The sequence below is a fragment of the Mobula birostris genome, chromosome 3 (assembly GCF_030028105.1).
Source record: "Mobula birostris isolate sMobBir1 chromosome 3, sMobBir1.hap1, whole genome shotgun sequence".
In the NCBI taxonomy this organism is placed as follows: domain Eukaryota; kingdom Metazoa; phylum Chordata; class Chondrichthyes; order Myliobatiformes; family Myliobatidae; genus Mobula; species Mobula birostris.
Genome location: NC_092372.1, coordinates 142,362,186 through 142,379,010, shown reverse-complemented (window position 1 = coordinate 142,379,010; position 16,825 = coordinate 142,362,186). Strand labels below are relative to the sequence as shown.

Genomic DNA, 16,825 nt, shown 5'->3' with positions numbered 1-16,825 from the left:
GTCGACTGTACCTCTTCCTAGAGATGCTGCCTGACCTGCAGCGTTCACCAGCAACTTTGATGTGTGTTGCTTGTTTATTTATTATTGTGACTTAGATGAAGATCATACTACATTTTATGAGTAATTAATGAAGCCAGGTAATTGCAAATGGTTGACAAAATTTTTCTAGCAACTGTATATTTCTGATTCATTGGTGTTATTGAATACAGCCAGCGATATTCCCTTTACTGTTTCTTTGCTCTAACCAAACCATTTCTATCTTTGACTCCTTTGCAATTTCCTCTCTCTCTAGCACTGTAATATTCTCTTTAATCAATATCACTACCTTTCCTTTCATTGCTACACAGTACTTCCAGAACATCATGTATCCTGGAATAGTTATGTCCAGTCCTGTCCCATTTTAGACATGCTTCTGTTATTGTTTGCATGTTACCATGCAACCATCTGTGCCTGTAAAATAATTAACTTATCTCAAAACATTTCACACATTCACATATCTAAGTTGGAGGTCACATTTTTCTTTGGTATATTTCATTTCTGTTTTCAACTCTAACTGATTCTAACTCCAGTAAGAATCTCGTGCTGACCTAATACCTTCTTCTCTATTTTGTGTTTTTTTATCTTTAGTCTTCTTTTACCTTCCTCTGACACAGTTGCTCTTATACTCTTAAGCATGTGCTCCCTACCCCTTCCTATTTACTTGAGTTATCATGGGGAAAAAAACAGAAATGCAACAAACAAGTAAAGTTTATCTGACTGTATTTTGTGTATAAATGTTTAAACACTTTAGATTTGGAATGAAATCATATCTAAAATGGAGATAAAATATGAGGCATTATAAAATATAAAGGCAATAAAGAGCAGGCAAAAATTAGGAACGTAGATTTCTGTCAGAAGATTTTATGGGTAAATAATTAGCAAGCAGGTTTGTTGGTAAACTTAAAAAACAATGTTTGATTTGGGAAAGTACTTGTAAAAAGGCATTTAAAAGGGAATTCATTTAGATTTTAACATAGTAAAATGCTGCAAGATGTTTCACCGGACGATATTCTAAAAGGAAAAATTGTAAGTAATAGAGGGGATTTACAAGTAAGAATTGGAAGGAGGTGTAAGAAACTGGAAAGAAAGTAATTAAATTATTTTTCATCAATGTACTGCATTGTTATGGTTACTCAGTGTGATAAAATGTAGTAGTATTCAGCAAATTTCTCAGGGCCTAGAAGTTGAAGTTTTAACAACTGTGCTTGGAGAACGTAAAGAATGTATCTGAACTGAAGTTAACGAAGCTTGTAGATGATTTGTTTGCTTGTGTTCGCCATAAATGAAAGTTTTGCAATTTTAGCTTATCAGGTTTTAGGTAAGGTCTCAATACTAAAAAAAAGTGAGCATTGATTTGTTTTAAATAAGCAACATATTCTGGCCTGTTTTGGATATAATATAACTTGTTATCATTATTCAGAAATCTGCTGACCTATTTGAAATGCACCATTTTCAGCAGGAGTGTGTGTGTATAAATTGGGAGTCAAAGAAAATGTAGACCTGAAGTACCTGAAGACTTCGGCATCAGAACAAGGAACTATGGCTGCTCTGTTAGACATAAACATATTGAATATCTTTAATATGTAGACATAGATATATTGTGCAGTACTCAGTGTCTCTAACTGTGTAAGTTAATTCATTGAACTCTGCTTGATAAAGGCCCTGTCCAGAAAAGTGGCAAAGTGCTCGAGCATGAAGTTTCCACCAATTGCATGTGTTTAGGATTTAAATTGTATCCAACTTCTGAGGTGTACTGTAATGAATCTGGTACAAATCAGCTGACCAGCATTAAAATAAGCCAAGACCTGATCAATTGCTGTAGATCTTTAAAGTAAATCGTGAAAAATGGCTTACTTGAATTGGAAAAAAAAAGTTGAGGATTCAGTTTTTTTAAAATGTGTTACTGTGATCACATCTTGATTGTGGGATAAGTGCTACTTTCCACGTTATTTCCAACGTCATTTGGAGGAGTGTTTTCTTTAGTCACTATTAACTAATGGAGAGGATTCTTGGGGACAGGATTTATGAGCAGTTGGTGAAGCACAGGGATAATCGTCATGGCTTTGTGAGCGTCAGATAATGCCTTACGAGCCTGGTTGAGTTTTCTGAGGAGGTGACAAAACAAATTGATGGAAGTGGAGAGGTGGATGTAGATTGTATGGGTTTTATGCCCTTTGAAGGTAGAGGGTGGTTGTAGATAGAGCGTATTCTGCCTGAGGTCGGTGATTAATAATGTTCTTTAGGAATCTGTTCTGGGGCTCCTGCTCTTTGTGATTTTTATAAATGACTTTGATGAGGAAATGGATGGCTGGGTTAGTAAAACTGCAGATGACAAGAAGGTTGTGAATAGCTGGAAGGTTGTTGTAGGTTGCAAAAGGATGTAAATAGGCTGCAGAGCTAGGAGGAGATGTGGCAGACAATGTTCAGTCCAGAGTAGTGTGAAATGATACAGTTTGGAAGATCGTACTTGAAGGCAGAGTACAAGGTTAATGGAATGATTCTTAGCAGTGTAGAGGAACAGAAGGATCTTTAGGTCCAAGTCCATAGATCTCTTAAAACTGCCATGCAACTTGATAGGATGATTATGAAGGCCTATTTGTATGTCGGCCTTCATTAGTCAGGGATTAAGTTCAAGAGCCTTGAGATAATGTTGCAGTTTTTTTAAAAAAAAAGCCTTCATTGGACCATACCACACTGGAATATTGTGTTCAGTTCTGGTCACCTTATTATAGGAAGAATGTGGAAGCTTTAAAGAGGTTGCAGAGGATATTCACTATGATGCTGCCTCGATGACAACATGGATTATGAGGAAAGGATGAACAAAGGTTATCCACTTTGGTGGCAAAAACAGGAAAATAGATTATTATCTGAATGGTGGCCGATTAGGAAAAGGGGAGGTGCAACGAGACCTGGGTGTCATTATACACCAGTCATTGAAAGTGGGCATGCAGGTACAGCAGGCGGTGAAAAAGGCAAATGGTATGCTGGCATTCATAGCAAGAGGATTCGAGTACAGGAGCAGGGAGGTACTACTGCAGTTGTACAAGGCCTTGGTGAGACCACACCTGGAGTATTGTGTGCAGTTTTGGTCCCCTAATCTGAGGAAAGACATCCTTGCCATAGAAGGAGTACAAGGAAGGTTCACCAGATTGATTCCTGGGATGGCAGGACTTTCATATGAAGAAAAACTGGATCGACTAGGGTTATACTCGTTGGAATTTAGAAGATTGAGGGAGGATCTTATTGAAACATATAAAATCCTAAAGGGATTGGACAGGCTAGATGCAGGAAGATTGTTCCCGATGTTGGGGAAGTCCAGAACAAGGAGTCACAGTTTGAGGATAAAGGGGAAGCCTTTTAGGACCGAGATTAGGAAAAACTTCTTCACACAGAGAGTGGTGAATCTGTGGAATTCTCTGCCACAGGAAACAGTTAAGGCCAGTTCATTGGCTATATTTAAGAGGGAGTTAGATAGGCCCTTGTGGCTACGGGGATCAGGGGGTATGGAGGGAAGGCTGGTACAGGGTTCTGAGTTGGATGATCAGCCATGATCATACTGAATGGTGGTGCAGGCTCAAAGGGCCGAATGGCCTACTCCTGCACCTATTTTCTATGTTTCTATGTTTAAACCAGGGCTTTTCTCTTTAGAACAAAGGTGGATGAGAGGTGACCTGATTAAGGTATATAAGATTATGCGAGGCATAGATACAGTTGACAACCACTGCATTTTTCCTCAGCAAGGCAGTGGCCTATACCAGAGGGTAAAGGTTTAGAGGAGGTGTCAGAGGAAGTTTTTTTTTACAGAGTGGTAGGTACTTGGAACGCATTGCCAAGGTTGGTGGTAGAGGTTGATAAAATAGGGAAATTTAAGAGCCCCTTCGCCACATCAAGGGTAATGGGCTGTGTAGAAAGGAAATGTTATTTGATTGTAATGTAGGTTTATATAGGTCAACCAAAGGTCATGAGCCAAAGGGACTTGCTGTGTCGTGCTGTAACACCTACAGAGCCTAATATCGCTTACAGAGTCAAAAATTAATGATGCTGAAGCAAGCTGGTTAAATCCATGGAGGATTTTATATTTAGGTCTACTATAACTTGATTGTATCAAGTCTTGGACTTGGATTCACCTCAGCCAGATAGGCAGATTATTTTATGCATGTTGATGCTCTTGTGAAAATGAAGGCCTAACTTACCAAGTAGTGGTGCTTGTGCCAGTAGGCTAAAAACAAGGTGATAGTTTTTAGGGTTGCATATTATGCAGCCCCTATGGAGGAAAGCAAAATAATAAATAGTTACAATGATAGTAGTGTGGGTGGGCATGGGGTGATGTTCTGTTTTTGTTGAATTTTAATGGGGAAATAGGAACAAGATTAGAGAACTATTTACAGCTAAATCAGAAGTCAAGATGGGTCAGATACTTATTGGGCATTGCTTTAGTTGATGGTTTTGCGGACAAGGTGTTTCTCAAGCGATCTTGAGAAGTGGCACTTGGCCATTTGGTTTAAATAGTCTTTGAAACTTCTCTGTGCATATTTCCTTGCCCTACTAGCCTGGTTCAACTAATGTTTCTGTTATTCCTTACTTATCTAGCTTTTTCAATAAATGTATCTCTACTTATTACTTGAACTTTAACATGGGCTAACGTATTCCACGATGAGTAAACAGGCTGTCTTAAATTCTTGGTTCATTGATGGCTGTATTAAAACAATGCCTGCTAATCTTCACCATTCCAAGGGTGCAAATATTTTTCTTCTCTCTGCCTGTTTCATTGAAATGCTTTATTATTTTTATGAGGGGTGATTGATAAGTTCGTGGCCTAAGGTAGAAGGAGTCAATTTTAGAAAACCCAGCACATTTATTTTTCAACATAGTCCCCTCCTACATGTACACACTTAGTCCAGTGGTCGTGGAGCGTACAGATCCCTTCTTTGTAGAAGTGGTCCACAGCAGGGGTGATTGATAAGTTCGTGGCCTAAGGTAGAAGAAGATGAGTTATACAGCTTTCGTTAAATGCACATGCAGTTCAACTCTTTGAGTGAAAATGCAGAAAGTTTGAAGTTAATAACTCATCTCCTTCTACTTTAGGCCACAAGGTTATCTATCACCCCTGCTGTGGACCACTTCTGGAGGTCCAAGACGCCGACTTCTACAAAGAAGGGATCCGTATGCTCCATGACTGCTGGACTAAATGTGTAAATGTAGGAAAAATAAATGTGCTAGGTTTTCTAAAATTGACTCCTTCTACTGTAGGCCACAAACTTATCAATCACCCCTCATAAGAGAAAAGTGCTCCAGACTTGCTTATTCTTTCCTCATGGTTAACAAATCTCTCAGTTCCATGTAAGTTGCTCTTTTGTATTTCCACCATTGCCCATTATATCTGATTTGCAATAAAGAGATAAACTATGGAGAAAAAATGAGTGTAATTTAACCAAGGTTCGATAAATTCCAAAATAAGTTCTCAGCTTTTTAATTCTATTCAATCAGAAGCAAAGTTATGTGTGCACAAATGGCACATGTGGATATAGCTTTATGGAATTGAGTTGCTCTTTTTTAATAATTAATGAATTTGTATCCCAAGATACTTATATGCCAATACCTTATTTAAATTTTCTATTGTGTTTCAGATTCATAACTCAAAATAGTTGGTGTAATCTGTGAGCTTCAATACTGATGGAGCATTTCTTCTGCCCTTCATATTCTTACAGTGAAAGAAGCTATCTTAAATCATTCTTTGCTTGTTTTCCCCTACAAAGCATGTTTGCTAATCTTCTGCTTATCACCTATATCCAGGTGTTTATCAGTTTGACTCTTTGTTAAGTAGTATCTTGTCTAAGGCCTTTTTGATGGGAGAGAAGTGAAGAAAATTATTTCTTTATGAGCAGACAAACAGCAAAGATTAATTACAAACTGCCTTGAGATTAAATTGCAGAGAGTATATTGTATGTGTTTGTGTTAAGAGGAGGTACAGTTTCAACAGGAATATATTAAAACAGGTTAGTACAATGCATTTCAAACTGATATTTGAAGAAAACATGATACAAGTTCTATTCCTAATTTCAATATATATTCAATTTTTAGAAATTTTAATCTCTACTTATGAAGTGTAAGAGCATGTTGCAATTGCATCACCCTGCAAATTCCAACCAGCTGCTTTGTTCAGAGGTCTGAATTTTTTTGTACTATCATTGAAAGAAATTGGACATTAAGCATCATGACCCTTTGTATTTATTCCAACGCAGGCTGGTGGTAAGATTTAAAGAACTCCTTATAAATAGAACATTGAGTTGTCCCTGTTTTTGTTTTTTTGAAACAGGATATAGCTGATCCATTTTTTGCATATTGCAAACAGCACGCTGACAAATTTGACAGAAAGTGGAAACGAAAGAACTATTTAGCTTTGCAGTCATACTGTAAAATGACTTTGCAAGAGCGAGACAAGCACGTTGCCCCCGAAGCTCAGGTATGAATGACAAAATTATGCCAAACTGTGTAAAAGCATTAAATATGAAAAACAAAGTGGATATGTATTTTGTAATATCTACACCATGTTGCAATATCAATGAATTTGAATTTTTTTTGCGTTTCAAGAGTAAATGGCTATCTTTACAACAGATACTGTGCCAACTTTCTTTTAAACCTTGGCATACAGCACTTATTGCACTGAATTTCAATGTGCATTTTTTATAAGTGTAAGAAATGTTAAAATATTCAGCCAGTATGTTCAGTTTGTCAATTGTCATTCCCAGAAACTTGTATCATAAATAGAAAAAAAAATCAGTAATGATATCATTGGCAATACTTTTTGAGGACTCGGTGCTCATAGGGGAGAGGGTCTTAGGGAGTATTGTAGAACAGAGACCTTAGAGGTCAGATACATGGTTTCGTGAAAATGCAATCAAGCTCACTGCTTAGGTCCTAGGATCAATAAGGTGGGGTAAGTGAGGGAAACAATCAAGGGAGATGATCAAATAGAAATTCGTATCATGCAAATCAGTTGTCATTTGTGATAATAAACATTGTATTTGGGATTAAGATGATTGGAAATACGAATGGAGAGATTTTCAAAATCATATGTGTAACTTTGCACCAAAAATTTCTCTGTCTAACTCAGTAAGACAGAAAAACACAAACTCCAAAGATTCAACGTACATTTGTTATCAAAGAATGTATGCAGTATACCACTCTTGAGATTCATCTTCCTCATAGACAGCCAAGAAACAAAGAAAACCATGGAACCCCCCCCCACGTGTAAAATAAAACAAATCATGCAAACAGCAACAAAAAAAAAGTGAAAAACACAGAATACTAAAATGCAAAATTGAAAGAGTTCAGGCATATTCAGTTCAGCTCAATGTTCATTAACTGCAGACTGCCTCAATTCAAAATCACCCAAAATAGCAACATTAAAAAGTGACCAGAAACACATCATAATGTGAACTAGAGTCCAGTCCATAAACTCTGTCAATTAAACCTTGACAAAGACCCAGAACACCAGCACTATCCTCCAGAAGTGCTGAGGGAGAGACAGACCATTCGAATGCAGTGATTTTCCTTCAGGAGCAGCAAGCAAGAGGGAGAGATAGACTGTCACACAAAGGCACTTTCCTCCAGCAGCAGCAAGCAAGAAGCTGCTAGACGGCGCTGAACATCCGTTCGCCTTCCACACTTGGCTCGTTGATTTCAATCTTCTTCGTTGTTTTAATCAGCAAGATTGGCAAGAAATGGAGTCAACCAGGCTTCTTCGCCTCAAGGCTGCAAGTTTCGATCGAAGCCTCACAGAATGCCCGCAGAGACAGCAAAGCTCGCTGTAAATATGCGTAGTGGTGGGGTTGGCTTTGTCTGTGATAGACTGGGCTGTAGCCACCACTTTCTGTAGAAAGAAATGTTTTCAAGGTTGTATGAAGATGAAAGAAAAATAGGAGAGGTATCTCAATCAGAGAAGTGCTGAAGTAGAATTACGTGTGGTGATCAAAGGCAGAAGAGGAGATGATTAGGGAGGCAGACCATCCTTGAACTATGTGCACTAAAATGTGATCTAAGGAGATTAAACTACTGAAATCCTTAATGTGCATCAGCTTAGGGAGCATTTCAAAGAAAATCATGAATACAGTTTCTATCTCAATTTTAACATGAGCTGATAAAAATTTGAGGAACCATCATTTTAAAATCTTAGAAATGAAATCATAATAATTAAAGCTGACAGACAACATGTCATGCCAATAAATTTGCTTGTGACACCATTTGGTACATTTTCATGTTGAGCTATGTTAGTATCATGTATCAGACTGCTAATCAGAATCTTTTATTTCCTTGTACATTTATTTGCAATATTTTAATATTTAAAATTTTGCTTATATTTAGGCCCGCATTACTACAAGGCTACAGCAATATCGTGCTAAAGTGGAGTTAGCTCGCAGCACCAAACCCAATGCATGGGTTCCCAGGGAGAAGTTGCCACGACCACTCACCAGCAGTGCCTCGGTGATACGCAAGCTTATGCGGAAAGCTGAACTGATGGGAATTAGCACCGACATTTTCCCTGTAGACACTTTAGATACCAGCTCCAGTGTAGATGGCAGGAGAAAGCACAAACAACCGGCCTTGACTGCTGACTTTGTGAATTATTATCTTGGTATGGAAACAAACACAAAAAGAAACAGAATAAAATTCTTGTGGAAAAATAAATTATTTGGTTCTTGGGAGAAAAGTGCATGTAATTTTACTTCCCAAAATGGCTGAAACATTTTATTTCCCTTAAAAACCAGGGTTTAATTAATGAGTCTTAATTTATGGTCAAACCTAAATGTTCATTGTGTAAATTGACCAACTATGTCAAGGAAGTTGAAGCTATAGAATAAATTTTAATACAACACATGGATAGAAGAAATGTCGAATTGTGGAGACGTTTGTTTATGCTGAGAAAGAATGTTTAAAGGGGATGTACAGGGCAAGTTCTTTACACAGAGTGGTAGGTTCTTTGAACTTGCTGTTATTGGTAGTGGTTAATTGCAGAAACAGTGGATTCTGGTTAATTGGGACACATCAGGACCAGTGCATTCTGGCACAATTAAACAGCTGTCCCAAATAGCCGAAGTCACATGGAAATTGTATATAAAAAAAGACAAACCACTGTTTAACCAAGTAACAAATTATCTATTTAAATGAAATTCAGAACAGATTAGAGCACTGCAAATACTACCTCAGGACCATAAGACTGTGTATTAGTTCCGAATAGTTATTGATGGTATGCTGCTGTGTTCTTTTGATTGACTAAATGAACAAATCACTTCTTTTTGAACATTAACACACACCACTTATACTATTTAAAAACTGTTTGCTCTAATGCAGTGTCTAATGACCACGCAAGTGTATGTGACAGACACTAGTTAGAAATCGTTTGGCAACAGTTTCCTGTCCCAGTTAAGCAACATAGTGCCCCACATAAGTGAAGGGAATCCCAGTCATTATCTTGATTAATTTTTGTTGTTTAACAGTTGTCCCAAATAATGTGTTCCTCTGATTAATCGATCAATCAACTGGAATCCACTGTAAAGTGGCATTTAAGAGGCTGTTGGTTAGAAACACAAGGATGCAGGGAATGGAGGGATATGAATCATGTGCGGGAGGAAGGGATTGGTTTAATTCGGCATAATGCTTATGGGCCAAAAGGCCGATTCCCGTACTGTATAATCCTGAGTTCTGTATGTAATAACATCTCACATTCTGTACTTACCTCCTCCTTGCAGAGAGGAACATGCGGATGATGCAGATACAAGAGAATATTTGTGAACAAAAGAACCTGAAAGATAAACTTCAAAATGAACAGGAATCTCTTCATGTAGAATACAACAAGGTATGATTGCTAATTTATATATCTACTTATTTTAGTACAGTTGGATCTGTGTTATGGAGGGATGAGGTGATTGTTGTGTTCTTGGAAAATGTATTTTATCCAGTATCTCTAACTTTTGGGTTGTGGATGGTTATTTACTAATTCTGCAAGGGTGAATTTCTGTTAACTGAATGGCCATAATGTGTGAGTTACCTGTATATTTAATTAGCCGTGAGAGAATTGTAATCAAGATAGATTTGTTTTTTATTTTGTTTAGAGGTACTGTGCAGTATAGGCCCTCCTGACCCTGCGAGCTGTGCCGCCCAACAATTACCAATTTAACCCTAATCTAATCACGGGACTATTTACAATGACCAGTTAACCTACTATATGGTACATCTTTGGACTATGGCAGGAAACCGGAGCACCTGGAGAAAATCTATGCATTACATGGGGAGGACACACAAATTCCTTATACTTGACGTTGTATTGAACTCTAAACTCTGATGCCTCGAGCTGTAATAGTGTCGTGCTAATCTCTATGCCACCATGGAGGAATGAGGAATAGAATGCTACAGAATTCATAGATGTCCTTATTCCTAAGAATACTATTTGTGTGCTGGTCTATGTGTAGAATTAGATGCAGTCAATTTTTTTCTTTGGGGTTTGGGGAATGAGGAAAACTAAGCAAACTGCAACAGGTCACTTATATGCACATACTGTATATTTTTAAGTTAACATTTGACAGAGTCAATCTGAACTCCAAGATAGCCCATTATACCAAGTTAAACTGTTAACTTTTTTTTGTTGTTATCATTTTCCCCTTTAAAGAAAACCTACAGTAGCTGTCAATTTAAATATATCCAATTCCAAACGGAAACACAAGAAGTTGTACAATATGTGATTGAATAGCTGATAAAGGTTTCTTATAAATACGATGATAAAAACATGAATACTATCTTGCAGTAGAGAGAGTAAAAATGCTTGGTTCTCTGTTCTATACTGCAGCAGTTGAGACTTGAATGAAGTTACCTCCATCAGCACTAACTTTTATTTTAATCATTTGATCTTCTACCCCTGCACCGTCCCTTTTCTTGTTTTTTCAAATATCATAGCTATATGACATAGCTGTGAAGTTTGTCAAGTTCACTCATCACATCAGATGGAATATCTTGTACCAAGTAGTTTTTTACCATACGTTAGGTACAATACTTACCTGAAAACAAAAGACATTGTCCAGTGCATTTATGGGGCAAGTTATAGGAATATATATTGTTTTATTAAGCTTCGTTTTATTATTATTTTTCAAACATTTTTCAAATGTTTGTGTTTATAGTGATGATGTTTTATACTAATACTTGCATTAAACATTGAACAAATACATAACCTGTCCATAAATCTGCACCAAACTGTCCAACAAGGTTTAGACCATGGTGGTCTACTTGGGTTTTCTTTTATACAAAAAAATTGCCCTACTATGGTAAAAAGCTTCGTTTTTTGAAGTCTGAGATTGAATGTCTTGTCTCTGTAAATGATGAAATACTTGTGATTTTAAAAAAAGTTCTTGCATCATGTGCTAATCCTGGCCTTTACTATGCATATTTTCATATCTTCAGATCAAGTTTGGTAGATTTAAAAAAAAAGATCTTTATGTATTTTCATCAACATAGAAAATTCGGGAAGAATTGTGGGTCACGCAGAATCTGTGATGGAAAATGAGCAGTCGATATTGTGGGCTGAGACCCTTCATCAGTCCCATTCATTTCCTTGCATTGATGCTGTCTGATCCATTGAGCTCCTCCAGTGTTTTGTGTGCGTTGATCCAGATTTCCAGCAGCTGTAATTTCTCTTGTGTCTTTATATATTTTAATATTATTATCATTGTGCAATAGCATGTTCTAGGTATGATTATATCAGAGACAAATTAACAGAATAAGGAACCTATAAGATAAATCTGGAGATTGCACTATTGCTTTCATTAATAAACAAGTGTATTATTTCAGTGTTGGTAGATAAAAAAAAAAATGGAGTATTTGTATTCTGAAAGTTTTGTAAATGATTGGCCTTAAAACCTGAAATTCTCAAATAAAACTCAAATCAAGATTACCCCTAAGATAACACCTTTGAATTCTATTAAGGGGAAGAGCTGAATAAGCACATTGATTTTATTTACATGGAAATGTATGACATTGGTGAAGTTAGAAGTTCTTGTGTATCAGAATCATACTTTAGACTAGAACTTGCTTGTTGCTTTTTCACAGACATTCAAAACTATTGTATATTTTAGGCTACTTCGTGTGTGTCAGTGTGGTATGAAATCACAATTGAATGTATTTTCTTAATGGATCTTTGGTTTTGTTTTTTGTGAACTTTTGCTGCTGTTCTGAATCCAGTGCATTTTTATTTTTTCTTCAGTAGTATTGATAACTGGAGGGAATTAATGTTTTTCTGCTGAGATTATGAACTTTTAAGTTTAGAGTGCCTCCTATTGACAATAAGAGAAAAAGCAGACCTAGATTAACTTTATTTTTCTCTGTTTTAATTCCATACACTATTTTCCTCGCTGACATACTACTTTGCCATCAGTTGTTTGAATCTCTGGAAAACCTGAGAGACAAGAATGGTAAATTACGTCGGGAGGGGCAAATGCTGTGGAGTACACTCAGTAATATAGTTGGACAGGTTAGTAGATAAATTCTATGTTGTTGCACTAAACAGTGTTTCCTTCATCCCACCGTCAGTTAAATCAAAATAGTACAAGAGGTAATAATGAAAGCCCTGCTACTCGTATCATTCATGTAGTTTTGTTTATAGGTTGTAACTGCTATTTTTCTTTGCAGAATGTCTGCTTCCATTTTCAATTGCTGATTGACCTGTTATGTATCAATGACCTGACTCCCCTACTCAACCCATCACATTTTGTTTTTCAGTTGTGCAATAATACTGACTGTAACTAATGTCCTGTAGCACCAATGAAGATATTCTAATTTCAGCCATATTGTTTTGATTAACAAAGGAAGCTTCATGAAAAAATAATTACATACAATTCTTCTGTATTTTCATGAGTAAAAGGCATTATAACTGTAATGCAGTTTGGTTATCTTTTCATTCTTTTCATAATTTTAATTAATATATTTTGAGGGAGTGAATTAGTTAATTAGAATTGCAATGAATATGGAATTAGTTGAGGGGCTAATAAATCTAAATTGGATGTAAAAACATTATTACTAAAGTTTATGGGAAATGAATAAATCTCAGAGGATGAAACATTAATAACACTTTGCAATAAAAAAAATTGACCTGTGTCTTTTAAATGGTGATTTTGTGGTGAGTGCATTGCATTTATTAGTGAAGATTTGTCAATAAGGATAATTAAGCATTTGCATTAGATGCAGATGGTACTTTGGCTGTCTTGTGATACCATAAACTAATGCAGAGAGAGGTTCGATCTGCAATGCATAAAATGGATTTTGCTTATCAAATGCAATATCTTATTTTCGGTGCTTTTTGCCAAGTGAGAAAATAACAAAGCACAACTGCCAACTAGACCTAGTACAATTCCAGCCGCATGCAGTAGCATTGGCAGCAGCAGGATTCATTTACACAGCTTACATGACACTTTTTTTTCCAGTTGGCTGAACAGATGCAGGCCCACAGGGCCACTGTGAAATGACTTTGATAGATGGTTGCTGTCTCGGAAGCGAGCATGCTGCAGATTAGTGGAAACCCAAAGAGAATCTTGTCTGTTTTGCAGGGAGTTTGGTCCAATAAGATAATTTTTCTAATTAACCTATAGAGCACCAATGTATAGCAGTGCTGTGGAAAATAAACTATTTCAATATTCTTTTGTCAAACTGCTATATTTCCCCTATAAAGTAACATGTCCTTGTCCATCACTTTGAAAACTTGTAGAAACAGTTGTTCTGTAAAACTTTTATGTTGTTTATACATAAGTGTTTTAGATTCAAACCAGTGTTTTCTTTAGAATTTAACTTGCGCTGATAATCTATGTACCGTACTGTACAAGTCTTAGGCACATGTGAAAAAAATCTGTAAAGTAAAGATACTTTTAAAAATAATGAAATGAAAAGTTTCTAAATATTAAAAAAAAACTATAAAGAGCAGTAAACAGTAGAAAAATAAATCAATATTTGGTGAAGCCACCCTTTGCCTTAAAACTGCATCAGTTCTCTTAGGTACATTGTCATGCAGTTTTATAAGCAAATTGACTGGTACGCTGTTCCAAGCAATTTAGAGAACTTGCCACAGTTCTTTTGCAGACTTTGGTCTTGCTTCTGTCTCTCTGTGTAATCCCAGACAGCTTCAATGATGTTAGGATCAGGGCTTTGTGGAGCCCATACCATCTGTTGCAGATCTCCTTGTTCTTCTTTTGGCTGAATTAGCTCTTTAAAACTTTGGCTGTGTGTTTGGGGTCGTTGTCCTGCTGCAGATTGAAGTTGGGACTGATCAGAGGCCTCCCTTATGGGTGATGAATGAGAATCTGCTTGTACTTCTCAGCATTGAGGATTCCATTAATTCTGATCAGATTACAAACTCCATTTGCAGAAATACACCCCCAAACTTGCAGTGTTTCACTGTTGGCTGCAGACTTTCATCCATGTAGCACTCTCCACCTCTTCTATGGATAAACTGCCTCCTGTTTGAGCCAAAAGTTTCAAATTTTGACTCGTCACTCTAGAGCACTTGCTGCCATTGTTCTGTGCCACAGTCCTTGTGTTTTTGTGCATAGGTGAGTGTCTTGGCTTTGTTTCCACTTCGGAGGAACAGCTTTTTGGCAGCAACTCTTTCATGAAGACCATTTTGGACAAGCCTTCTCCAGACTAGAGAGGGGTTTACTTAGGTTCTAGTGGTTTCTGTGAGTAATGGTGCTGAATTTCTTCCAATTTAGAAGGGATATCAGTTTGATGTACCTCATCTGCTGCACTCAGTTTCCATGGCTGACCACTGAGTTTCTTGTCCTCAATCTTGGCAATTTCTTTGTGCTTCTTCAGAAGACCTTGAATAGCACATCTTGAAACCTCTGTCTGCAGCAGAATTTCTGCTTAGAAGAGACCTTGCTGGTGCAAAGTGATCACTTTGTTTTTGTTGCTATGTTCACTCTTGTCCGGTGTTAAAATTGATGATTTGAAGGTTAAACTGTCACATCTGCCACACCCTCACCTTTAGTTTGGTTGTTCTTCAGCCAGTTTGATTCCTTCTACACCCATTTCTGTTTCAGTTAATCAGTTTTTTCATTCAACTCATTATGTCATTGATCATTAACATCCTGTTTAGTGTCTTTGTTTAATCATGCACTGGGCTATATACCTACAAAGTAATCGAGTTTTTCTTTGAAAAGCGGACTGTTATTTAATACGTTATTTTCTTTAATTAAATGTAAAACATTCTCCAACATTTAAATTTTTGGAAAATGAATGTTTGGAAATCTAATATTTGCTTTTTTTCTACTGACATACTAACATAGAAAACAAAAATTAAACATCTGAAACAAAATTTATTTAAAAAAATTAGGGTTCCTATAAATTGCATAGTACTGTATATTGCCATAATCCATATGAAATTGCAGTACACTGTCTTGTAATCATTTTGCACTGATTTTCTTGTTATCTTAAAATATTTTTAAATTAATAGAAATTGAATTTCCCTGTGATTTTGCGTACACCTAAAGAAAGACGACCGAGTAAAAAGGATGGAGGAACTTTAAAATCATTGGCACCTCCTGCAGTATTGTACAGGTATTAATTTTATCTGCTTGTTTTGAGCTTTGACTATGATTGACTTTCAACAGTAAGTGTTTGCTAAATGTATTTTGTATGATTTTGTCTAAGTCCAGGAAAATGATCGGGATATGGGGAGTATTCAGGCTGATAGTGCAGGCAATAAAGATGAAAAATCAAAAATTGTGGCAAAAGGATTTCAACAAAATTAGGCATTTCAAAGGCAGTTCAGGAACAATCTATGTGCAGATAATGGAATAAATTTTGAAGCCATTTAGTACAAGCAGCAGCTAATGCTAGACAAATTGTTAAATCTAAATCTTAGATTAATAAATTATTTGTGTACATTAGTTACGTGGGCTGTGATCAAAGGAAAAATGGCTGGAGTCTCCTAAGAGTCATGTCAACTGGCAGTTTCTCCAGCATCCCCATTTTTATTAAGTAGTTATGATCATCCATCGCAGTAATTAGTTCTGTCAGTAGGTCAAACTTCCGGTCACTTTGGACACATTAGATAGGTGTTGTGTGACTGTAGTGAACTCCAAAAGCAGGGGCGCAGTTTTTCTTCATAAATAGCCCACAGATGTCTCCACACATTCTGCATAACATGCCCGCATGTCCCTCATATTAAGAAAAAAATCTCATGGAGAAATTGTGAAGGTCATTCATTCTTCAATGTAGTTGCTCATTATACATCAAGCTTGCATTGTATGACCGTGTCTCAACTCTTAATCTTTGTGTCAGTCAGCATATGCAGTCAGCATATCACAATCATGCTGCAATGTCTGGTTATGATCTTTAGATTTCAATCTAAAAGAATTATAGGAAAGATATCAACAAAATAGAGAGAGTACAGAGAAGATTTACTGGAACGTTACCTGGGTTTCATCACCTAAGTTACAGAGAAAGATTGAACAAGTTGGGTCTTTATTCTTTGGAGTGTAGAAGGTTGAGGGGGGACTTGATAGAGGTATTTAAGATTATGAGGGGCTAGATAGAGTTGACGTGGATAGGCTTTTTCCATTGAGAGTAGGGGAGATTCAATCAAGAGGACGTGAGTTGAGAGTTAAAGGACAAAAGTTTAGGGATAACATGAGGGGGAACTTCTTTACTCAGAGAGTGGTAGCTGTGTGGAACGAGCTTCCAGCAGAAGTGGTTGAGGCAGGTTCAATGTTGTCACTTAAAATAAAATTGGATAGCTATATGGACAGGA

General features: G+C 36.7%; 1 protein-coding gene across 6 annotated transcripts in view; it reads left to right on the top strand.

The window, feature by feature from the left end:
• Positions 1-16,825, top strand: part of phf14 (PHD finger protein 14) — a 268,298-nt gene that overhangs the window by 87,183 nt on the left and 164,290 nt on the right. For all 6 annotated transcript variants that reach the window (XR_011885414.1, XR_011885415.1, XM_072253393.1 and 3 more), the window contains exons 8-12: positions 6,356-6,502; positions 8,404-8,674; positions 9,789-9,895; positions 12,461-12,556; positions 15,527-15,630. Coding sequence is in view for 4 of the 6 variants with exons in the window: in XM_072253393.1 (XP_072109494.1) it covers positions 6,356-6,502; positions 8,404-8,674; positions 9,789-9,895; positions 12,461-12,556; positions 15,527-15,630 (725 nt within the window). In the remaining 2 variants the exon portion in view is untranslated. The remainder of the gene's footprint in view (positions 1-6,355; positions 6,503-8,403; positions 8,675-9,788; positions 9,896-12,460; positions 12,557-15,526; positions 15,631-16,825) is intronic.